The following is a 26,419-nucleotide window of genomic DNA, read 5'->3' as shown; positions in this document are numbered from 1 at the left end:
TTCATTCTTCTGGAGGAAGTTATTGCTCTAAAATACTTACACTGAGATAAAAAGTAATGACAAATTCAAATCACTAATCTCTGTGGAGAAGTAATTCCATAATGAATGCTGAGAGCAAACACTCTGCCGTAACAACTTCTTTAAACCATTGTAAAGAAATCATCACTGGTGCAAACAATTTGCAAGCAACAGCCTTGCTATAGAGGCTAAACTGTGCTTAACGGAGCTGTCTCAGAGCAGGCTGCCACAAAACCTCAGAGTGATGCAGAAGAATGTGAACTCTAAAGAACAAGCTTTGCTTCCTCTGACATGTGGCTGTGATCTCCAAAGCGAAATATCAAGCATCCGACACAGCTCATGGACCTCAGAAAACTTTGGGAACTTCAGCTGCAAAAGCCCTAGGTGACCACATCTTCTAAATGATATTGGATACTCAACGAAAGGCCAAAGTTGAGTCCTCTATGGTACCCACAAATCTAATGCACACCAAAATCATTATTTGAACATATTTTTAATTACTTTTTATGTTGAGACAGCAATCCTTTTCAGATTATTTACTAGCATACTACTAAATTCATTAATGCCTGTAGACTGTTACAGAAATCAATATTTAATAATTTGCAGCATAATGCATCCTTTTCATAAGCTCAGTTCCAGAGAGCTCCCCGCAATGAGTATTTAATCTCCGATGCCCCCAGATCATAATTCAAGTACCATATCACTGGCAAAAGTATTTTTAATCAAAAATTGCTCTGCCTAAATATTCCTCCTGTTAAGACAAAAAACAGTCTTTCAGCAATAAATTATGTTTCTTGGCTCAGAGACAAAATACTGCTGATTCATCAACTATTCATGTATGACTGTAGATAGAAAACTTGCACTGGACTCCAGATCACCGCAAACCTCACTCTCAAGGCTTGAGACAGGCTTAGACAGGGGTGGCTTAGTGTGAAATCTTATATGGGGAAAGTATTAAGACTATTTCATACTTTCTTTGATAGGAAACTACTTTACCCAACTGAAATTCTGGTAATCTGGATACAAGTTCTGAATATATAACAACCAAAAAAATGCAAAGAAAGGAGTAAACACTCATGAAAAAGTTACACAGTTTACATTATCAGAAGTAAACTGTAACTGGGATTAAGGCTTTAGAGACCTAACCAAGCACCAGATGAAATAAAATATTTACAACACAGCTACTATCAATACACAGCTCCCTTATAAAAAAAAAACATCATTCCTTGACAAATGAGAGCCTCTTGGCAGGCTGGCTGTGAGGTGGGTGACATTTTGTTTCAAATGCCACATACTGCCCAAATTGCACATTAGCAGAGAAAAGTTTTGAGACCCCATCACAAAAAAAAAAGCAAAAGAAATCTTGGCATCATAAACAGCTCAGGCTGAGACAAAAAAGTAACACTGTAGGTGGACATGCTCAGTGCACCAAGATTCAGTTCCACATTGTGATTTATTCAGAAGCAAAGCTAGTTTAAGACATTCCCATATACCTCTTGAAGCCTGAAGCAAAAATAAATAGGCCTGAAAACTAGAAAGTCACACTGGAGTAGTGTGAAGTACAAGCAGCTGAAGAGCAAAACCCAATAGACCAATAAGCAGCCTCTAGCCACAAGGCAAATAAAGAACTAAAGTAATTTCTCTGCCCGTGAAATATCACTGAGGGTTGAGACACAGCAGGAGAAATATGCTGCCACCCAACCATCACAAGGCAGGTGGATCAGAAAGGCTCCTTGATGACAAAAGTGCATGAGAACTTCTCCCACAAGCTATGGACCCCATAGGGACTTTCACGGAAACACTAGCAGGGATGAGGGAAGGTCCTCTGTAGCTCCAGAAGCAGGTATTTCTGTGTTCAGTGAACATCATCTTTTCTGGAATTGTAATGCTTTGGGTTTTGGGGGGCTTGGGGTTTGGTTTGGTATTGTTGGTGGTGTTTTTTGTGCTACAAACTGTAAGGGAAAACAGGATTTGGATCTTTTGCTGAAGACAAAATACATAAAATACAAACCACATCAGCTTTGGGTGAAGGAGTGTAATTCCAAATGCTTGGATGTGTGCAAAACCTCCAAACACCTAAAACAAAATCTGTAACTTTTCAACTTGCCAACACCAGTTTTATACCACTGCAGCTTTAACTTCAGTTCAGCTATCTCAGTTTTACATTGCTGAGAACAGGGAATAAAACCACCAGTTAAAAACTTAAGTGACAAAAATCATCATTATAAAACATAAGTACTATTTGTGAAGGGATTTAGAAAACAGCTGTTTAAAATGAAACTGGAAGAAAATGGAATTAAAAGCAAACAAAATGAGGCATTTGGCACATAAAAATTGTACCACAGCTTTCACATTGATAAGCAATGAACTGGGATGTACTAACAATGACATTCACTTGCCAAACAACAGGTCAATGAATGGACCACTTTGCATTTTTCCTATAGAAATGGCACACATTAGAACAGGCAAAAAAGATCAGAAAAAAGAAGACTGAAGTGCAAGTTCATACTTTAACAGCCAAGATCAAGATGTATGAGAATGGAAATGGTACACATTTTCTTCCCCAAAGGTACCACCAATTTTGGGTGCCTAACTTGGCATACCTAAAGAGACAAATTTTCAGGAAGTACTAAGTACCTTTAGCTGAATATATGCTCAATTATGCACATCCAATAGGTAACAAAATAAAAATCACAATTTACTTCAGAGGAATCCCAGCCAGAGGATTTCAAAGTAAAGCACCAAATCATATCACAGTACTGCCTGACAGCTGTTCATACTGTACCGCCAACCAGAACCTCCATGTAGCTGATGTCAAAAGAAGACCATTATTCATCTGCCTTTATTCACACTGTTTCCGTACACAGAACAAAGTATTATCCATACTCAGGTTTTTTCCTCTCCTCCCCCCACCCTCCACACTTGCCCATTTTCCTATATTTTGAAAAGACCACAAAAACACACATAGAAATCAAGAGGAACAAGCAATTCCTGATTTGCTTTTTAAACTTATCTAAATTCAGAATTGATGCTATATTTCTGAACAGTACCAATATCCTGGTTTTCGTGTGTTTACACACTGGATGGTACTACATCATGAAGAAGTGATAGTCATATGAAGAGCATTTCCTTTTCTTTGGGTGTGTGCTATGACTACTAATTTCAGCAGGGGAACTAACCCTTTAGGTTTTACCCTGCCCGCTTTATTATCCCATCCATCCTTGCCACCAGCTTATTAGATCCACCTACTGCGCGCTTTCTTGACATTCTGATTCGGCATTTGTCAGTGAAGAGAGACAAAAACAGTACCCTTACACCAAGCCAAAGAAAAGCCTGTATTGCAAACACCTACTAAGCCAAGGGGTTGGCCTTTTTTCTTCCCTTCAGATTTAGTACTTTCTCTTCAAAATATACTGTTATGTAGCACCAGTTGTACACCGGATGTCTTAAAACTCCTGTTAAGGGTATGGGTTCACCTGTTCTCAACTGAGTAGACCAACAGGCTGCCAGTCCCAGCCACATAAGTCTCCCAAGCTTCCTTTTCCCTCAATGTCTGCTCTGTGCAAGAACAGGTGCTCAGAGGCATATGGCAACTATCTTCTAATGCAGACCTTCCCATAGATGCCTGCCAGCTCCCTGCCACCTTCTTTGCCCACTGGCCTGTAAGGACTAGGTGATCCTTAACCTGGGGCTGGATGAGTAGTGACATACAGGGCTTCCCAGTTCTGTTTTAAGGGACAGCTTGTCAAGGACAGAGCTGCATGGCTTCACCTGCACTCCCAGGGCACCATCAGACGGACATAATGGCTAGGACTGGCTTGTACAGCATCCACAGCAACAGAAACCCAACCTCTGAGCACTAACAATTATAAATGTTAAATGAAATTTAGCTCTCACCCAAAGACAGAAAAAGAAACATGAAGAAGAATGGCTTCCACCATTGTGAGACCCAACAGCACATATAATTATCAGAGATTTCATTCTAGTGAAACAATGAGTTTAAGAAGTTATTCGATATTGGATTAGTCTAAGCTTGCCAACTTGATATGAATATTTTCTCCCAATCTAGCTCTTCTTTGACAAGCCATCATAGCCTACCATGCATGCAGGTATTTCACACATTTTTAAATATGCATTATTGACTAGAGAAACTACTAATTTAAAGTCTGCTACAGTCTCCCTTGTGTCAATTAATTTCTCTCACTAGGCTCTTAACACAGTCCTTTAAATTAGCAACAAACATATTTTAAAAGAAGCACAAATCCGAAACCACTTGCAAAACATGAGTAACAGTTGATTGTATAACTCTATTTCCTTGGCTATTTAAAAAAAGAAAAACTACCTGCCAATAGAGCTAACATTATGGGCAAACTGCACACAAAGTTTAATTTTATGAGGCTATAAAAAAAAGCTTTACCTGTCTTCTCCCTACCTGAGCTGCATTCTCACCTCTGAAAAACAAAGAGTTTAGCTCAGCTTTCCAGCAACAGTTCAGTTGTGACCATATGAATATGTGACCATATGAATTTAATTCTAGTTTGCTTCTTTAACTAGCACGAGGCTAGAGAATGAAACAGTCCTGTTTTGCTTGACTTTCTGAATGGGTGTGTCTTTTTGATGCAGTTGTGAATGCAGGACAACAGAGGTTGCAGTGAGGGATCACAAGATCGTCACAGCCTTCACCAACAGACGTATTTTGGCACTAGGCTGACAAGCCTAAAGTCTCTTTTCCAATCAAAATGGGGAACTGATTTCTCTTTTAGATGAAAACAACAGTAAAGACTCCAAAAGCAAAGATGCTCTGCACTCTCTAGTGGCTACTGTCAGCTTCAAGGCACAACTGAAGAGATGGGTTATGAGTTTTAAAGCTCCTCACCTTAACATTTTTTCCCTGAGATTTAATTTGTTCCCTCAGGACCTAATTTTCCAGTTAAGATCCACTAGGTTGCACCACTGAAACCCTTTCAGACTCCAGCACAAGAGAATGGCAGCAAGTAAGCAACTCTCAGTCTGAAGTCTCCTACCAAGGAAAGTTAAGAGGCAACATGACCAGGGTATTTCAATATGAATGTGGAAACAAGACACCTCGCACACCACGCATGCCCCTGCACATCAGCCTCAGCTGATAAATGGGAATTTTATCATTCAGCTCGCACACATCAGATATGATGCTGGTACAACTTTTTCTATAGCACTGTAAGGGACCACAGAGCCTGCCCAGCCTCCCTCTGTTGGCCCAGAGCATCACCTGAGCTGTGGCACCTTGCTCCCACCACTGGGTTTGTTAGCACTTCCACAAAAAAAGGTTATCCAGTGCCAACTGATGACAAAGCACCTCAGCCTTGTCTCTCCAACTTATTAATTCCAGCTGCATTGTCTCAGGTGGAATTATATTATAGTATGTCACTGTCGTTGTCACAGCATTCAAATTATGTTAAGTATGGCATAAAACAAGCAAAAGCACAAAAGCAGCAGTGAAACTCAGTATCATCCTATCAGTTTTTCTGTCACTGGCAACCACAACCAAGTGTTCATATCAGTCAAGCCATATAGTGCCATATATATCCACTGTGTTTCAGAAATAGCTTCCTTTCTTACGGTGTAGGAGACTAAGTAAGATATTGCTGCTACATAGTCCAACAATTTATGGAGTCCATAATGAACCACTGCATCATTTTTTCAAGGACCAAGAACTCTACGTGCTTGGTCAATAAAATGTGCTAAGTAATAACTCACCCCCAAAATTGGTGATGGCAACTCCAGAATTGCAGCTCTGTTAATTCCCCTTTTTTTTTTGTATGGCTAGGTTTAACTGAAGGCAATATTAATGACAAATTGCAGCCTAGGGAAATTTTCAGGTGAAGGTAATAATGCCATGAGGGAGAACAATTTGCTTTAGCGTAGCTATATAGTGCTGCTAGTTCTTCCAAAAGGACACTAATTGCAGCTAGAGACCACCTTGCTTAAAAACTATCTAAAGAAATACTTTAGCACTAAAACTGTCTGGAAAAACAAAATAAAGCATCCATCCCAAGAAGGGGGACTCGGAAGTGAAATCAGGTACAGAGTTCAACAACTACATGATTCATGGCTGCATGACAAGCAAGTACTTGTCATCTGAAGATGCTCTCATACTAATTACCATCAGCCGACGAGAGAACCACATAGGTGGTAAGGGACCGCTAGAGGTCTCTAATCCAATCTCCTTCTGAAAGCAAAGCGCTCAGAGTTCTGTCCAGCAAGTCCTGAACATCAACAACAGAGATGTCACTCTTTCTCCAGTATCTAGTTCCACGTTTTGACCACCCTCATGGCAATTTTTCCCCCCTTGTATTTGGCCATAATTTCTCATGTTCCAGCCTCTGTCTGTCACCCTCCTCCTGTCTCTGCACCTCCGAGAAGAGCCTGGAGTGTGCTCCAGCCCCAACCACATCAGTGGCCTTCCTGGACTTGCTCCTGCATGACACTGTCTTTGCATTGGAGGGCCCAAACCAGACATCTTGCACTCAGTATCACGAGCACTAGACAGAGGGACAGGATTCCCTCCCTTTGCTCTGACAGCTGTGTTTCTGTTAGCAGGGCCCAGAGTGCAGTCAGCCTTTGCTGCCTGGGCAAACTGCTGACTCCTGCGCAATTTGCTGTCATCCTGGACTCCCACGTATTTGTTTGGGTTTGTCTGGGTTTTTTTTGCAAAACTACTTATTAAGCAGTCATCTTCCAGCCTGATGCAGGCCTTTGCAGTAGCCTTTATTAAGCTTCCTGAGGCTCATCTCAGTTCATTTCTTCAGCCCCTCCTGGTCCCCCTGAGTGGCAGCACTGCCCTCAAGTATATTCAATTTGGTATTGTTCACACACTTGCTGGTGGTGTGCTCCATCCCATCATGCAAACCACAAATAAGATGTTAAACAGTACTGGCCCAGAAGCTGATCTCAGACACCACTAATGATCAGGCACCAATTTGAGTTCAGTGGCCCAAACAATTTTCTACTCACATTACAGCTCATTTATCCAACCCATCTCTAACCAGTTTGGCTATAAGGATTTTCCCTTAGTGATATGTAAACACAGGCACATTCTCTGTCCTTGTCTTTCTCAAACTGCTTGAATGACATGTCTTTGCCTCCTTCTTGGATGGAATACTCCACACTGCTTTGAAAGGGAACCACAAGCAGGAGCTGAGGGGACTGCGGAGGTGGAAAGTGTCTGTCCCAGAGCAGGTGGAACTGAACCAGCTGGTAACAGCAGGCATCAGATGAGCAGAAAACCGTCTGACACCACAGACAGTCGCAGGGAAGGAGAAACAGAGGAGATTGTTTTGATCATATTTATTCTTTGAGATTTAAAACAGTTTAGCTCCTGCAGAGAAAGGCTTCTTTCTCTCTGCAGCATAAGGAAAAGTCATCCCATATGTTTCTAACCTCTCCAACCTCCCATAGATGGTAATTCATCCTTTCTCCTGTCATCAACTCCAAACACCCACCCTGACCCTCCAACTGCTTCTTGGCTCTGGACAGTCCCTGTACATCTTCCCAGCAGGATCTGGAAGCCAAACCCCACTGCTATCAGAAGGGAGGAAAACCTGCAACAGCAGCACAATAGGGATGACCAGGGAAGTAAGGAGAGGAATTCTGCTCCCAAGACAACTGGTGCAGTGCCTGCCCCAACAGGGAGACTGCTTTGTGAAACCATACAAAGCATACGAAGGTAAATCATTTATATTTAACTATTTTTCAAAGCCATCCCTTCTAAAACTGACTTGAATCTGCCTTAGAAATAACAATATATATTATCTTGCACAATTTGATTGCTCTTGCTTCTACAGTGCACAGCTGGCCAGGCCCTTTCATTTTCTTAAGGATCAGAAACTCAGCTACAAGTAGACACTATCTAAAAGCAGCTTTGAAGCCATTTGACCTCTAATTCTTCCTGATTTTACACAGATTACAAGGTTTGCATATGCTCTGCCCCATTTTTGCAAATAAGTACCTGATCTACCATTTCCAAGAGGTTTCAATAGCTACTATAGCAAACCATGTTTTATACGATAAATGTCAGCAAATGAACTGAAAACCAATTGCTGTGGTATTTCAGAAAGAAAATGACATGGCAGTTGAACAACTCCTTCTGTAGAGTGAATCATTAAAAAAATGCAGGAATTAAATTCTTTGTTCCTGCCATGCAGCATGGGTGGGCAGCACATGCTGTCACTGACAGTTTCTTTGCTTTCTTAGTGCTAATTCTTTCCTTGCAATGAAATGTGAGAAGAAAAAATGATACCTGAATCACTGAGAAGTTTTTTATTTCATTTTTAAAACGTTTCCTCAAGTAGCCAGTCTCCTACTCTACAGGCAATACATAATAACAACCAAATCACTCCATTTGCAAGACAGTATCCACTGCTACTCCAGTAATTGTGAGGAGGGGTTCCCATGTACACAGCTGGAAGAGAAAAATACAACAGCTTTTTCCATTTTCAATAATCTTCAACATACCAAGCTTCAAAGCAAGAGCCTTCTCCCCCAAAAAATCAACAATAATCCAATTACTACTGGATTTTAAAGGTGATCTACGCAGTGCCACTAAGAGAACAAAAACTCTTTACTGTATTGAAGCATCCTCACACACAAGGAAACTGCGGGTTTCCCAGTACAGCTCATCCTCCCTGCAGGCTCTGAACCTCTACCTACCCCAGTGTAGCAGACTTCACTGTGCACAGTACCATGGAAGGCACTGCTCCTGGCATTGCTCTATCAGAAGACCAAACCAGAGATTAACCAGAGACAAAGAATAAATCTTTCAACGAGCATAACCCATGGGGATTTAAAGCCAACTCTTGCTCCGTTGTTCAGCTTACCAATATCAGGGCACCAAGGGGAAAGCAGTCATCTAGGACACAGCAGGACCCTCAGGCAGGGTCAAACAGCCAGCTCAGACCAGCCAAGTACCACAGATGCTCTCCTGACCCTGCTCATCATACAGCAGCACAGAGGCTATATTCTGTTTGAGCCTGCAAGTGCCCTTCATATTAAATCCGTTCTTACAAGCCTCCACTCTTTCTTGTTTGAACAACCACCATTAAAAATCGAGTATTCTGGATCACTCAGCTCCCTCGAGCTTTCTTGTGAGCCTGCAGGCCTCCCGCATTTAGGTGCTGGAGCCCCATGTATAATTCAGTATGTTATCAGATCTGCTCTTCTCTGCAATATTAATGTCAGCTCCCATGTTAGTTCTCACCAATCTGACTATGATGCATGTAAAACATCTAAAGTAACTGTGGCTGCAACAACACCACAATACATGAAGTAATTTAACGGGCTAGGAAGGAAGCATCGGCTTTGACGGCCAGTGTTATTCAGAGCTCATAGCAGTAAGTATGTTTTACACTTTTAATACACAATCCGGTAAAAGAACTGCTAAGGTTAGAAACTTAAGCAGTCAAAGTTTAAAAGTGCCACAATTGAAGCTGTCTAAACAACACTAATTTGACCATCCCGTGTGTATAAGGTCTAGAATTATATGACCAAAATATTTCGCTCCAAAATCTGTCTCACCCAGGGCACGGAATGGCTGGTGCTCACCCCACAAGCTATTCCTTTTCGTTATAAATTGTATATTATTCTGTCTATTCTTCAGAGGAAAGCCACTGACTTATTTGCCATACATCACCCAAACCTCATTCGGAAGACAGAATTTTTATCTTCCACATAAACAAGTTCTCTTTCCTAATGACCCATGTGAGACGAAATGATAATATTATTGTCATTTTACAAATGGGAAATGAAAGCAGAGAGATGAAAGTGAAATGCTTCCATTTCTTGTGGTTGCATTAACTGGGAATTCCGAGACCTGATTTTCAGAGAATTTTAAAATTACCATAAAGCACTTCATGAATACACCCAGAAGACAGCACAACTCAACAGCTTGCAGAAATGCTTTATGTAGTTTTCACTGAGTTAGTTCCTGAGCCAATGTAGCTCCTTCAGCTGAGCACCTTGAGTGGAAGACACCAGACAGCTGGCCCAGGCTGCATTAACATGCACAACTCTACTGACTCTAGGATCCAGCCTAATGCTTCCGCAGAGCAATGTGCTGAAGGACCTATTATACTATCTGCGGTTAAATCTGACATTACTAAGTGATGCCGCCTGCATGCTCAAACTCTGCAGGAGATTCAAGCACAGGTCCCACCAAGTTCAGCACCAGCTGGGAATACTCAACATTTCCAGAAATCAAATCTCTGAGCATCAAATTGTTCACAAAGAACATGAACATCCCATTGGCAGCCCACCATGGAAAGCCTAGCCGAAGTAACTTGCATTATTTAATGTGAGAACTGAAAGGCACAGGAGACTGCAGCTCTCCAGGACAAAGCTCTACTATCTCAGCTATTAAGGTTTCCTCCTCTTCCAACAATATGCCCACTAATACAACTACTTCTTCACCTTCCTCAACCATTTTCTTCACCACGGCTCTGACTCAGAAACAAGGCACTCTGCTCTCCATCTGATATAATGGTTCTGGGATAAAGTACCCTAATAAATATGCATTGCACTGCAACACCGTACTCCAATGTAGACAATTAATATCTTTGGTGTTTTTAGAAAGATACTTCTGAAATTCCTCCTGCAGCATCAGAGATGCCCAGGTGCCTGCAGGACCATAATCTCTAGAGGTACTAGATATGCTTCAGACTCTTGGGTCAACAGACAAACTAGCAGCAGTAGCAGGTTGTCCACCTGGACCATCGCTGAAAGGGGATGTTTTCCTGCAAGTAGGAAATTTCTCAGAATCCCACAAGGAGCAAGACAGTGCTTTAAGTCTTTAGACAGACTCATTTTCCCTGTTCTCAGCTCCCTATCCTAATTCTCCTCTCTGGTCTTGACGTCCCTGCCCATATTCAGCCTGTTCTGCCACAGCCTCTCTTTAACGCCTCACTCAAGTCTCTTTTCACCCAGATAGTCTGAATTCTTTCACATCATCAGAGCCACCTTGCTTCCCCCAATGCCCTCACGCAGGCCTCCTACCCAGGGATCTCTTCCAGCTTCTGACTTCACTGAACACGAGCCAGAGCAAAGAGGCCCACCACTGTCCATTCTATCCATTGCCACTGCCTGTCTAGAGCGCCACTTCTTCTCCCAGCCTGCAGCTCCTAACACAGTCATGTTTCCCATGTTCTTCAATGAATAGTATTAGAATGGCTTAGTAAAAGCAAATGAAAGACAGGAACAGAGGAAAAGTTGAATACTTTAAAAGGGCAATGCATTTGCTATTTTTATTCAGTACCGTGGCAAGCATAATGATGCAAATTCAAAAAACATGTCATAATTGACCTTTTCAAAACATATGTGTCCATGGGTCTAACATACAATTCATTGGTGAACGCTGAAATTCATTAAAGGGCAGCAGTTCTAGAACTTCTTCTAATTTCATCATTAAAATACTTAAGATGTACCCAGCAGCAATCATCAATGAAAAATAAACTTGCTTAAAATGGGTAACAATTTTTATGCATTGGGTTAGAAAAACCCATGCCTTAAAAAAGTTCTGTAAAAGAAAAACAAATCTTGTTGCTACAAAATCTATCAGCTTACCTGCTGTTCTGAAAATTTAACAATGTCAGAATCCAAATATTCTGGTCATCTGAAGCCCTGTAAGCAGATTTATTAAGTGGTCAGGAGTCACTACAGCTTCAAACTAAGCTTGTTCTAGCAGTGCATAGAGTAAGTCTAAAAACCTCCTTGTGTTCCAGTCCTTTTGGGGCTTGGCTGTCTCTTCTGCCCTACTGCTCTGAGAATGGTGTCACAGCTCACACAGAGCCTGGCATAACACTTAGTAAAATGAATCTGCATGAAGATTTCTGTGGAGTCAAGACTCACCACAGAGGAATTTCAGACAGAAGATGCGCAGAAAAAACAAAACGAAACAAACCCCCCCACATTTTCACAAATCCTCACACGCCCTGACGCAATTACTCTTGAATTTTATGCTGTAGTATTTTTTAGGCAGGGTCCACTTGAAAAATTTCAAGTATTTTTTTTCCTTCCAAGAAACTGAAAGACAATGACAAACTGGCAAAGCTTCCCTTAATTAGAACTGTAGTTACAACACGAAATGCTGATCCTGTTCCATGGCAGAAATGGCAAAACCATGGCTTTAACCAAGGAAATGAAGCAATGAACATATAAAAAGCAGAGTGCCAGATCAAACAGAATTAGTTGCCAGAGCAGCGCAGAAGATAATGAATCTAAGCCAATTTATATCAGTGAAGGCAGTTTGTCCTTGAAGTTCAAGGTCATTCTTTCAGAAAAGATGATTTTTTTTTTTTGTGGAATTTGCATGCAGTGCAAGCCTTTGCTTCCTGAATTCATCTTCTACACAACAGCACCACACACTATAGAATGAATGAGACTTTTTCTGTTGGTACCTACACTGAGAATCGTGTTGGTTCAATTGCTTTTTGTACAACAGATGAAAGGACATCATAAAATATCAATGGTCCCCTAGCAGGCTCTTTGAAATTCAAAGAAGGTTACATACCCTTCACCCCCACCATACAAGACCATAAGAGGGTTGATTCCAGAAATACTACAGGCTAGCACAGGTCTGTGTCAATCAATAAAGTGACACAGTGTCAAGCTTAGCAGCAGGATTTTAACTGTTTATTTTCATTTAGCGGCTGACTGCAGTGTCTGTCACCACCAGGAACATTCCATGAAGTACCAAACAACCAGGAAAAGGACACCAAATGTCGCCTGAAACACAGCAGCTAGAATTATTCTGCCATAGGTACTCCATTTTCACCCAGGACGGTCAGCAACTTAGAATCCATTTCTGGAGATAATGCAATAGCATTGCAATTATTCAGTAACCAGCTGAATAACTTGTATTAGATAACAGGCTTCACTTTTGCTGCTCTGCCTTCACAGACATTCTAGGAGGTGGTGCTGTCACTAGGATGGAAATGGACCAAAAACTCTCACATGATGTTTGTGCCCTGAATATACTGGTTGATGTTACCATTTAACATGCCTATGCAGATAAAATACTTCAACAGATCAGGAAGACGTTATGCAAGAAGTGCACAAGCCCATATGTGCAGGCATATGATGCGAAGTAAAGACTCAAATTTCATGCAAAGTAACTAGAAAATGCATGTTCAATATTTCTGAAAACTCAAAGCCTATCAGCTCCCAATCTGAATGAACTTGTTCTGAAAAGAACAAAGCTCTTTAGTGCTCTGCATGAATTAAAACCATGGGCTATTACTCACGGGGAATAAACCTGTTGTGTCACCCATCTCTAACAGCCATCTGGACACGTTTTAAATGGAAACTGGTACAAGATTTAGGGTCCAGAATCAGCTTATCTTACAACTTGATCCTTTACCCCTTGAACGTCACAATAAGAAATTATGGAGTTCCATCTGACTGAAGGATGCAAGACACGTACATTGGCTTCCTTCCATGACACATGAACAGCCCAGAAGGCAGAGCAGTGCTATGCCTGTACCATCCTATTCCATCCTACCCAATCCCTGCTACTTGGAGAGCTAAAGCTCACCTGAATTTTTTATGGGCATGGAATTGACCATACATTATATATGCAAAGTCAGACAATTTGCTTGCTCCTATTTACTTATTACCAAGGACCTTAGTTCCTTAAGCTAAATACATTTCCTTTAAAATACGTTAATGGTCAATTTTTTTTCCCAAAAAATTCCAATACAAAATTATTAGATATTGACATACAAATTCTATAAATTTCTTTGCATGTCCATCTGGCAGACAGCTGTGTTATTTATTTCCTGTCACACTCAGTAAATTGATCTACTGGCATTCAAAGGTGTCACCTTTACTCATTACAATTTTAATGTTAATCCTGCACTGCCAGCACTGTACCGATGACTCGAGTTCGGACTACAATTTTTAATCTCTGCTAATCACAGAACCTGTGAGATTGAGTTCCACATATAAAGCAGTATATGAAGAGGCAGAAGAAAACAAAGGAGTAGGCTGTTTTGCTTCAAAGTTCATTGATCTATATATATGGTAACAATTTGATGATGAAGTTAATTTAATGACTCTTAAGTGCAACACACAGTTTTTCAAGCTCAAGGTAAAACATCAGCTCTGGTGACACTGCTATGGGCTTCATAGACAAGAATGCGATTATATTATCCTCAATTGATAAAAAACTACCCAATTGGTCGCACATCACAACCACTGTCCTACAGTCACAAGAGGAATGTGAGAGATAGACCATACTGCCCTGGAAAATTTCAGGCAGATGTCACTTGCCCTCAGCCATATCTTCTACATGCTCTCCCCAGTACACTTCCAAACCATTTTAGCAGTAGTGCTAGAGATCAGAACTCCATTTCTGCCCTAAGATACTTCAGGCTGGCAAGTAACAGCAGCCCTCCAGCCCCCCAGTTGACACAGAAAACTATTCAGAAACGAGCAGGACCACTGCAGCTTGGAAAACATACCAGAACACAAAATGTACAAGATGCTCTAGATTGTGTTGTAGCACACTTTTAAGTGATGCATGCAAGAGGTTTTCAAGAAAAGACAATGAACATCCAAGGCCATGCTCCCTAGCAATGCACAGGCTGTTGCACACTGCTATGCTGTAATTATCCCTGATTTGCACACTCTGGCACAGCCTTGCAGGCAAACGGCTCCATAACCATCTCCACTCACTGAGGCGCTTCTGATGAGAAAATGGCCACCAGCATATCTTCTCAAGCAACACTCGGCAAACTAGGGACTGCTCAAAAAGACACAACAGTATTCTGGGAAAGAAAGGACATACACATAGAGGTCAAGAGCTAACACAAGCATGCACATGTACTTCAACTGGAAATTGAAGCCAGCTGGAATAATGTCACATCATATTCACTGACACCCCTGGGCAACACAGGAACTAAGCTCAGCAGTGACCTGCAATTCACAGCCAAGCACATAGAGATAAGCACAGCCAAGTCAAACTGCAGGAAAAGTTGAAATTTTTATCATGCCTCACTGGAGAAAAAAATATAATTAAAACTATTATACTTGGAATGCTTCCAGCTCTATAAATCTGACAAAGACATTTATGATGATAAAAGAATAATAATGTCCAGGAAAATCCCTGTATATAAAAGCACTAAAAGAGTTTTAAATCAAAAATCCACGGGAAGAATGTTTTAATCACGTTAATGTGCAACTTTTATAGAAAAGGAGTAGCATGCCTTATTCCATTTCATAAACTGAAGTTTAACTTCACAGTTATCTGTATCCTATCACACTTTTCCTGTCAGACTAAACATCTCTTGGTTTATTACAGGTCAGAACAACTTATCTCCCAGGATATTCTTGATGACAATGAACCCTAGGCTTCAGCAGAAACAACCAAATGTCCTTTCTGTGATAGCTAATTTTTGACACTTCAATCCACTTTGCATTTCTAGCCTTTGAAGGATACCTAACATGAGAAGAAATTTGTAACACCATCCAACAACATGGATGCATAACAGTAAGACATATTGATGTGCTTGCTCTTTTTATTGATCCATGCAGCAGGCTGTTATTTGAGGTAACATTAACAGAAATGTCACATTACTTAAGAGGAAAAAAAAAATTATTTCACAGTTTTTGGAAAAAACATTTGGCAGAGTGCTGCCATCTGCACCAATATTTGAAAACCAATCTATTCATATACGTATAATTTACTTTATCTTATCAAGATATTTCAAAATTAGAGGCTTTTTATTACATTTTTCCAAAGAAATATAATTTTGCATATTGAGTATGATATCCATCTGGAAAACTGACACTTAAAACAGACTTGCTTTTTCAAGTCCGTACTACCTTGTTATAGCAGGCTTGTCATACATACTGAGCGTATGTCTTCTGGAGACTACTTTTGGGAAATAAGGGTAGGGGGAAACAAAAACTATAAAGATTATTCAAATGATGACAGTAAGAATTTTAAGACTCTCGAAAATATGCATACAGAAGTGGTGTGATGATTTCCTGCATTTTTTTCCTGCTTATTTTAGAATCAGGCACAAGAGAGCAGCTTAGAGGAACCCCTTTTCTTTAATAGATTCAGAAGCTTCAAGTAGCTAAGAATTTCACAGCTGATTATGCTGACAAACAGTTCCAATTTTGGACCATTCCAAGCAGTAAGTGACATATGAAAAGAGTTTCACACACACATGCACTGGAGCTGGAGAAGCCCATTTCGGATAGCACCTGTCAGAACCCAGAACTGGAGATGGAGATTGTGGCCACTCACAGTTTTAAGAAAACATCTCCTGCCACCCCACCTCTGTCTCTCTCATTGATCGCCCTTGCTTGAAGGGGTATCCCTTATATCACGTATTTGCTGTTTAAGCCTAAGAAATGTAGAATGAAGACTCTACAGATTTTAACAAAGCAACACAGCTGCCCATTAAACCTTCATGACTATAGCACTTCACCTAACCACAATGTTTAAAATACAAAAAGATTCTTTCCATTTTATCCTGGGCCTCCAATGAACAGCACACCTGAAGCAGACATCCAGACAGGGAGCATCATGCAAGAAAGAAAACTGGAATAATTCATCAACAGTGCAGTCAAAACCAAATAGGCTTTATTGGAGTATCATTATACTTTACTGGAACAGATCAGTGACATGTTCAGGGTAAGGCTTTGGAGGAAGGTAGCTGTTAAGTTCTACACAGCCTGGAAGTTTCTAGTACCAGTACACCAGACCTTTCCGGACATTTGCTAAGCTCTGAAAGACTAATGTATATGCTTCAAAGGACTTTGCTGCTGTGTGTTCTGAGCTACAGAGCAAACCATAGGAGAGAGACTGTGAAGCACAAATGAGAAAGAAATTTCAAGCTGACTTAACCATTTGCTCTAGAAAACACTAATTTTCCAGGAAAATCTTCTAAATAGTTGAACCTTACCAAGAGGCAGGATGTGAACTGTTCATTCAAGTAATGCTCAGTAATGAAAGATTATCATGCACTGTACTTTAGGGGGTTGAACAAAAGACCATCTCCCATCTTCAAATCTACTTTTCAGAATTTCTTTGTGTGTGGTATTTACAATCTCTACTTCTGTTCTTAAGGCACCAGCAGAAAGAGTATCTTCTTTGAGTAAACAGATTTGGACATGCTGCAGAAATTTGCCAACTATTGGTTTTGTCCAGGCTGAGCTTAAAATTTCAATCTTATTTCAGTTTCACACAGACTAAAACTTTTACAAACCAATTTGTAAAACAAATGTATTATGTTATATTAAAACAAACGAATTGTACTGCTTGAAATTATAAAATGAAACATCCATAACTGAGTATATGAAAGTAGCAGAAATATATACATGGAACAGTAAAATAGTACATTGGGAAAAATGATGTTGCCCTAGAAGGTTCTGGCTGAATATGTAAGGAAACACTTTATTACTTTGAGAATGACTGAGTATGGAGCAGGTCACCCAGAGCAGCTGTGAAGTCTCCATCCTTGGAGATAGCCAAAAGCCATCTGAACATGGCCATGAGCAGCCTGCTCTAGGTCACTCTGCTGGAACAGAGGCATTGGAGCAGGTAAACTCGAGAGGTCCCTTCCAACCTCAACCATTCTGTGCTTCTAAAGTATTTTTCAAAATAAAGCTTCTTACTACCAAAAAGGTAGTCAACTTGTATGATTTCCAAAACTAATGAATGCTAGCACAGATATGTTTTGTCTCTGCCTGGAGAGATAAATCAGGTCTCTCCATGTCCTCACTGATGAGCTGCTCATGCAAGGCCACAGGCAAGACACTCTGGCTGGCTGGCCCAGGTGTAGTCATTGGAAGTATACATAGCAGTCAGCCAACTGATCTAAAATGGTTTAGTCTACAAGCCTTAAGTGGCACTTTCAGTCAGGTCTCTCCCCACTTCCTGTCTACCAGGTTTTATAAAACTTTGCGTAATAACTTTGTCTTCTATCAAACTGGAAGAAACCATTTGGTGAATACAAGTTGTAATTGAGGAAACTGACAATTCAATATAAATAAGCCCTTATTTCTGTTGGAAACCAAATTAAAAACATGTTACAAGGAGTGCAGTCTTCTGTTTAACAATAGTTATGAAAAGCATACAAAGCATCCAAGAATTACAGCAGAGGAATTACCTGCTTGTAGTTCTCCGGTTGTCTAACAAGATCTGTTTCTGTGACAGAAAAATGTCCAAGGATCTGGTCCATATGGGAGCCACTAGTGAATAAATGGATCTAGAATAGATTAATTTAAAAGATATTTGTCAGTACAAGGAGCAGCTCATTAACATCATTAGTTAAGATCTAGCAGCTGCATGGATTGGCACAGTGACGTGAACCAGTGGATACAAGCCCATTCCCAATGGACAAGTACAAATATAACTACTACCACCAACACGACAGACCTTTTTTTAAACAGCCTGCAGGAAATGATGATCACGTACCACGATCATCTCACAAAATGGTCCATCTGGTATTGTTACCAGAACCACATGCTGGAATTGCTACGGCTGCTACCACAGTAAACCAGAAAGATTTCTCTTTTTGTCCTGTCTTGAAGTCTTTTTCCTTACACTACACACACTCTTGTGCATCGCATTGAAAGTAGAAACAATTTGACATAGCAGAAGACTTATCAGAGGTAAAAGATACCCTCAGAGTAATTTTTTACTTCTTCCTTTCAAGCAGAAAATGCTACCAAGTTACATTAAGTTTCTTTTGCTGCTATATATTGCTGTCTTTTGCTTACTGGGACCTTGTCCCAGGTGGCTGGTGATGGTATCATCAATTATTTGGTGAAGAAGCTTCCCAAGTTAGTCAAGGGAACAATAAAAAGCAATTCCTCCTATTCAGAGCTGATCCCTTTGTTACTGTAATAACTGCACCTGCCAAACAAGATAGCACTGCACATTTGTCAGACAATCGCTCATATTTCATTAATATTTCTGCCAGAAGAGAGAGAATGTTTCCTGCTTTTCTTCCTTTATTCTAATACGAACTTTATCATACACTTGGGTGTTGACAACTATTTTAAAGTTGACAGGCACTAGGTAATTATCAACCCTTCCCTGAAACTTCAGAATATTTTAGTGCTCCTTTCCCAAAACTCACTTCTGGTGACAACCATCTGTCACATGTGCAGAGCTATGTGAGTTTAAAAATAAAAGAGCACCTCCCCACACAATGTTCTTCCTTTCTACTCGCCACTCCTCTCTCTCCCTGCTGCATTCTTGCATAACTCTGGCTGCCAAACCTTTGGGCCTCCAGCACCAGGAATTAATTTCTGCTCCTCTTCAAGTCTCTTGCAGCAGCATCAATGGCTAAAGCCTAGAACAAATACTCAGAAGCTAGAATGACTGAGGAATAAGGTGTTTCCCTGAGACCTGAGTTGATGGATACTGGAATAATCCAGTATTTGTATTTTTCACAATCTGCTACCAATAATCACAACACATTGAAGATAAAATAAGGCTTAAAGAGGAAAACAGTACCAAGGTACAAGAAGCAGGTTAGAGAGCAAGGCAGAGCTTTTGCTTCGTGGCACTGGAATGGACATGGAGGCAGGTCTGATTTAACCATATGCTAAAACACTGCATGAGAGTACAAGCACAGCCCCCCACTGAGCATCACTTCTGGGGAGTTTCCAGTACCAATTCCTAAACGCCCTTGAGCTTAGACACCCTGCAGGGATATCAGCTTGCCTAATTCACCTAAGAGGAGATGAAAAGTGGGCTTGTTCATAGTTCACACACACTTCCACAAGACAAAAACTTGTACTGCATTAAAGAATGTGCTACTGAGATCTAATGGCAAATTCTCTTTCAGACAAAAATAAAGATTTTCAAACCAAATATCTCAAGATAAAAATCATATAATAAACCAAAAATGATGTAATAAACCAAGGTAGTAATTTAGAGTAACATGGTAGAGTCTTCATTCCAAAATACTGATGTATTTAATAATTGCAGTTCAGCTCACTCATAAATTACTGAAAATGAGGTAATCACCCAGCAAGTCTCTGCCCCCTCTGTTATTCAGAGATCAAGACTCTGTCCTTGTCCCTTTACTCTTTTACTCCAACATCAGATATACAAATACTAACAATCTAATCCACTGTAATACATGTTATATTGCTTATCTGAGAGGAGGCACAAGAAACCACTCCATTCATAGGCGGTATTTCCCAGTGCATACTGACAGAATAAAACTCTTGCTCTTACAGTTTCCAAGTATATTACAACCATTATTTTTATTCTACCATGATCTGATAACACCAAATATGCTAAACTCTCCTTCTAACACAGAATCATAGAATGGTTTGGATTGGAAAGGACCTTAAGATCATCTAGTTCCAACTCCTCTGCCATGGGCAGGGACACCTTCCACTAGACCATATCACTCAACCTCAAGGCTGTCCAGCCTGGCCTTGAACACTGCCAGAGATGGAGCATTCACAACTTCCTTGGGCAGTCATAAAGAATTCCATGTAATATCATTTTATTCCTATTAACTGATACACATATTCTACAATCAGATGTTCACCTGCTTAACAAAATTCACCCAACCTAACCCTCCCCTATTTCAGGTGTAGTTTGTGTCCTGGTCTTTTAGTGGATGAAGTGTAGCTGAAAATACCCCCAGGAAAATCCAACAGTTTTGCAGAAACTCGCTTGTCCTGCTGTTTCTCTTCACATGCTCATTGTGGCACAGTGCATTTAACAGACCCCAAAACAATGCCTGTTTTAAACTATACAGGTTCCTACCCTTTTTTTTTTCTGAAACTATGCAAGGCTTCTCATTCACATTTTTAAGGCAAAATGGCAACTCAAAGCCCAACTAAAAACAGCTGCTCTCCTCTATGAATTCAAGAAGGATCAAAAACCAGGCAGACAGATATTCCTCTGGCATATGACAGAAAGAAGAAGAAACAGAATAGAAGGAACCAAAAGGCATGCCTTAACATGGTAATTTATTCTTCATGCTTCCATATATCTGAAGGTATATCAGATAAATACATACTACTGAGAATTTTGAGGTAATTATAATGGTATTAGTGTACTATATTTTCAAAGCAGGCCAAGCTGTTCATGTTGAGAAGCCATTATGTTATTCAACAGCTCATAACCTCAGGCTGAAAAATTCCTCAGGTTAAAATTTCCCTGAGGAACTCTTCCTCCTACAACAGGAGATGTGTACATGTCTGTAAGCTTCAACACGCCTTCTGGGAGCTGAAGTCACTGAAAAGAAGCTCATCAGAAGAACCAGCAAAGAGAAACAGCCAGTCAGACCACCTAACAAGCAATTCCCAACACATGACCTCCAGGGAGGCTTCCCTCTTCACCAGTTACTGCAGAACTTCATACCATCAAATTTAAGTGCCTACATGCAGGACAGAGTAGACAGAAGCCCCAGCAACCACTTTCAATTATCATTTGTGTACTTTAGAGAAAGAACAACCATTTATTTTTGCCTGTTTCCCCCTCATATTTCCCTCCTACTGCTTCCTTACCCTTTCTTCAGGCAGTACAGTACTATTTCATTAAGACATGAGTCATCCCTTCTAACCTGAAAGTACATGTCCCTGATCACCCAAGTAATTCAGATTTTTTTCACAAAAATCACAAAAAAAGGAAAGACCTTTTGAGATCTTTAGTCCTACTTCCTGCTCCAACAGCAATTATCACCAACATCAGTTTGTGACTTTCTGTATCTAAGTCTTTGAAACCTCCAAGGATGGAGACTATTCAGCATCTCTGGTGACCAGCTCCAGTGCTGCCCATCATTCCAGAGCAGCTTTTTCTAATATGCCTGAACCTGTCAAGCTATAATCAAAGCCCCCTTCCCCTTCAGCTTCTGGTACTGCTGCAAAGATTGTAGATCCAATGTGGTACCTACCATCCTTGTAACGTCCCATCAAGTGGCTGAAGGCAGCTATTAGGTGACCTCTCCCTCAGCTTCCTCTACACCACAGCAAGCAAGCCCAACTCCTCAACCTCTCCTGGGAGGTCTTGTTCAACTTAGCTATTCCTTGACTATCTTGGTAGCCTCCTGCTGGATCCTATGTACAATTCTTACTTCCAGTAAGAGCGGGAAACCAGTCATCTCCTGATCTTCCAAGTGTGATGTGTTTTTCTCAGAAAGCCTCAAATACAGAATATGGTATTTTAGAGCCTCCATGAGTCACAGAATGAAATCTGTGGAAGTGTCGCCACTACTTGGCAGAAATTATAGCTCGTGATCAGCAGTAAATAAGGCTGTTCCACAGCTGAGATACATAACCTGTTAAGTTATTAAACAGAGTGAGTAAAAGCCGTAATTACAATTTTGTAGACAAAGCCCTCTTTAAATCTGTCAGCATAATTAAAAAATGTAACACCTATTAGCCTTTTGCATACTGTTTGCGGTTTATATGAGAAAAGCAGCAGTTCATATAGAGGTCATATTAGGTCAGCTAGTCTTCTAACAGACTAGTTTAAAAGTCTTCAAATCAATACAGTAGCACAGACAATTTCCCTACAAAGAGTCATGAAATAATCAATTATTGTTTATGCAGCTGTTAAATTGTCTGTTATATTGTTACCACAAATGTTAACATTAATGTGGCACTATAATGAAGTCCCTTCTAAAGCCACTTTTACCTTTCAATTTTCCTGCTTTTAATTCAGACTAAAATATAAAGCAGAGCACTGCACTTTATTACAGCTCTGAACAGAACTCCCACAGTTGCACATACATATCTGAGCATGCATAATATCAGCATGTAATCACATATGGAGGAGCTGGGCTCCAATCTATCCTCCTATGTATAGATCTGTGATGGCAGCCCTCTACAAACACTGCAGAACATGGTCTGATCATACGAATCACCACCAACACCGCTTATTGCTTTCAATTTAGTCCAGTGATGACTTTTGGAGAAAACAGCAATGGCAGCTTTGGGAAATTGGATGAACAGAGAAACATCGCCCCTCCTACTTTTTCTTTCAGATTCTGGAAATTGTGGTCCAAGGAACTGCAGCATAGCTAACCCATCTCTCATCTTTGTCTAACAGTAACACTCTTCACTTGGGCAAACGTTTTTCGTTGGATAGTGTCCTGGGTTCAGCAGTAGCAGTCATTTTTCTCCTTCTTGGTAGCTGGTGCAGTGCAGTGTTTTGACTTTCAGCCTGAGAACAGAGCTGATAACAATGATGTTTTGGTTTGGCCAAGGACTTTGTGAGCCTCATGCTCTGCCAGGAAGGACGGGAAGCCGGGAGGAAGCAGAGACAGGACACCTGACCCAAACTGACCAAAGAGGTATTCCACATCACAGCATGTCATGCCCAGGATGTAACTGGGAGTTACCCAGAAGGGCTGGGACTGCAGGGTTGGAGGAGGTATCGGTCGGTGCTTGGTTGGGCTGGGGCGGGGGGGGAGGGGGCGAGTTATCGGTCAGCTGGTGGTGAGGTGTTGTATTCTCTTCCCTTGTTATTTCCTTTCTTATCATTGTCATTATTGGTGGTAGCAGTAGTGATTTGTGTTATACCTTAGTTACTAAACTGTTCTTATCTCAACCCATGGGATTTGCATTCTTTTCGATTCTCCTCTCTGTCCCTCCGGGAGTAGGGGGAGGGCAAGAAGGGAGGGGGGGGGAGTGAGTGAACAAGCTGTCTGGATGGGTTTAAATCACGACAGATAGCCACAGGGGAAAAGAAAGTCCAAGTTCATTCCAAAGTACAAGCCATATAGGAGGACATCATCTCCACTGTCAACAAGAGTTGCGCTAAATAAGCACATTTCTTCATCATTTCAGTATCTGATCTGGACCATTGAGAATATCCCTGTTTGTACTTGTGCTCCTAGGTTCAACCTGCTCTTAATTCTTCCTTGGTCTCATTAACTGCACGGTGAGATATTGAAGCTGCCTAATGATTTGATACTGCCAAGTACTACATAAATCAGAGCACTGATGAAGAGTTATAGAGCTATTTGCCTCACTTACTATAAAAATCAGCATACCTTAAATAAAGGTAGTTACCGAGAGAAGAAGATGCCAATCATTTCATTTGAGTTTTATAGCACTGAGACACCTCTTCCAATAGCATCACTGTCTGTGTCTTACTGCCAAAGCCAAAGACTGCAGCTGCACTTAAGGTGAATTGCTATCTTCATTCCCAGATCAGGAAAGCACAACTGCAGCGGGCAATGAGAAGCAAAAGGTTATTTTAGATGCTGCACACACAGCACCTGATCTTTGCCTAGGGCTGTCAATCAGACATCTTCCCTAGCAATCAAGTCATGGTAAAGAACAAAATATAACCTCATTATAGTTTTCAGCATTGCTCTGTCAGACACAGGATTAAAACCAAGAAGGCATCTTCATTCAAAACCATCCTTTTCCAATCCTGACAACCTTCTGATAAACATTTTTCTTTGAAATGTCTCAAAACTATTCTGAGTCTCAGAAAGGTTTCCTGTGAAGGTTCTGGGTACAATACCAAGTGGTTTCATATAAGTTACCTGAAGAGATATGAAAGGAGAAAGGGGGCTTTGGGAAGACATTACTGATAACTTTTAGTACTATCTTTAGAATCATTTCTTTCACGTTTGTCTCTGCAGTGACCATCACTGTCAACTTTGGGACTGCAAGCTGTTTCCATCCTAAGCAGACATAATGCTCATAGATGTTTATGATTTTCCACACAGGCATATAAACATAATTCGTAAACAGGAACAGAACTGGAGGCTTAGATGTAGAGACCTCTATTGATTCCTGATTTAAAAGCTGGATTCTGCTCAGATGTTGCCTAGTATTTCAGAAAGGGAAACTGCATTTTACCTTGCTGTTACTACTTTCAACATCTGTGCTCAGTATTTTGATCCTACATTTCTGAGTAACTTGTAATAAACAATACCATAGTGAGTTAGAAGAATTATTTACCTTGTGCAAAAGTTTGCATTGCTCTTGGTGCTGAGCATGCAAACTTCGCCACTGGAACCTCAGCCTCCCATTTAACCACTGAAGGTATCGAACATCTACTCCACCTTCTAGCCCAGGTTCAGGTGCTTTTTCAGTTGTACCCTTCAAGCTGTTAGGAAGATCATCTTCACACTAAAAGCAGAAGAGAATACCAAAGTTGGCATCAACACTTTCAAATTATTCAGCAGTGAAGAACGTAAAAGGCAAATAGGCGAAAGAGGAAAAAAATAACCCAAAACCAAAGTAATTTCCAGCAGTAAAGAGAAATTGTAATCGTTTAGAATACAGGACTGGGAATAGCCTAAACAACTACTGAAGTCTGAATAAATATCAGCTGCTCAGCTATGATGTGGTGAGCTGTCTTTTCTCCCATCTTTCATGTTCCATACCCAGGAAGACACAGCGTTCCTGAGACAGAAAGCATGTCCTTTACCCCAATGGGGAAAAAAAATCACATTTTTTCCTGGATTCTAATAAGTCAAAAAACATAAAAAAACAGATCTTGCTCTTCCATTGTCTTTCCAAGATCCTATTTTGTAAATCAGTACAGGGACAAAACCGTGGGCCTGTGCTTACCCAGGTATTTTCTTTTCTCCATCCAGCATTTCCCTTCTTGCAGAATAGAGGAAAAGAAAAAATCATCCAGCTGACATTGGACAAGAGTCCACAGAGGCACTCCCAGCTACAGTTCCAACACCTATCTTGCTTTGTTTAGCCTTTCTTTAGAGTACTTTGGAAGGAAGGAGGGAGAAACCAAGAGTTTACTTTTGTTCATCTTGTCCCACCTTCCTTCTGCATGGCAAAAAAACAAACCAAAGAACCGCCTTCATCTTCCAGATAAGATTTCTGCTTGGCCAATGGTATAAAGAAGCAAGCAAGACATTTCTGTTGTTTCTCTTTCCCAAGGTACATGGGGGGAATTGAACCTGCTCCAGCCTCTTGCACAAAGAGATCATTCACATTGACAAACAGATCTCTCTCTCTGTTTTCTACTAAGACTCCTGCTGATTGCAAATTAGAAAGGAAGACACGGGTTATTTTACTTGTGATGCCAGTAACAGCACTTAAGTAAGGCTGAGCTGTCAAATTCATCCAATCTATAGAAAGTACATACAATAAACACACTCTATAATTCCAATTTTTTTACTACAGTATATCATAAGAAACAAACACAGGACTACAGAGGCCTGGTTATTCAGAATGGGTGCTCACCAGCTAAGAAAGTATCTCTCAGTTGTTGGACTCTCAAGACATTTCTTTAAAGCAGAAATTTAAAAAGCTTATGTGAAACATCACTGTTTTCAAGAAAACACTTAAGCAGATATTTGGATCCATAGACCTTGATGGTATTTAAACATACGTGCTACCCTGCTTCACAGATTTCCATGGTCAATGAAATCTTCGGAAGATTCAGTTGGCAGGCAAAGCT

General features: G+C 40.6%; 1 protein-coding gene across 5 annotated transcripts in view; it reads right to left on the bottom strand.

Annotated features, from left to right (window-relative positions):
* Positions 1-26,419, bottom strand: part of TEDC1 (tubulin epsilon and delta complex 1) — a 76,851-nt gene that overhangs the window by 30,441 nt on the left and 19,991 nt on the right. For 4 of the 5 annotated variants that reach the window (XM_062616290.1, XM_062616293.1, XM_062616291.1 and 1 more), the window contains exons 4-5: positions 24,952-25,122; positions 18,168-18,266 (exon numbers count right to left, since the gene is read on the bottom strand). In XM_062616290.1, the coding sequence (XP_062472274.1) occupies positions 18,168-18,266; positions 24,952-25,122 (270 nt within the window). The remainder of the gene's footprint in view (positions 1-18,167; positions 18,267-24,951; positions 25,123-26,419) is intronic. The other variant, XM_062616292.1, reaches the window with a different exon arrangement.

Source organism: Pezoporus occidentalis, unplaced genomic scaffold (assembly GCF_034315485.1).
Source record: "Pezoporus occidentalis ecotype Australia unplaced genomic scaffold, CSIRO_AGI_Poc_V1 ctg189, whole genome shotgun sequence".
Taxonomy (NCBI): Eukaryota; Metazoa; Chordata; class Aves; order Psittaciformes; family Psittacidae; genus Pezoporus; species Pezoporus occidentalis.
Note: the sequence above shows the minus strand (reverse complement) of the source record. Positions and strands in the feature narration are given on the sequence as shown.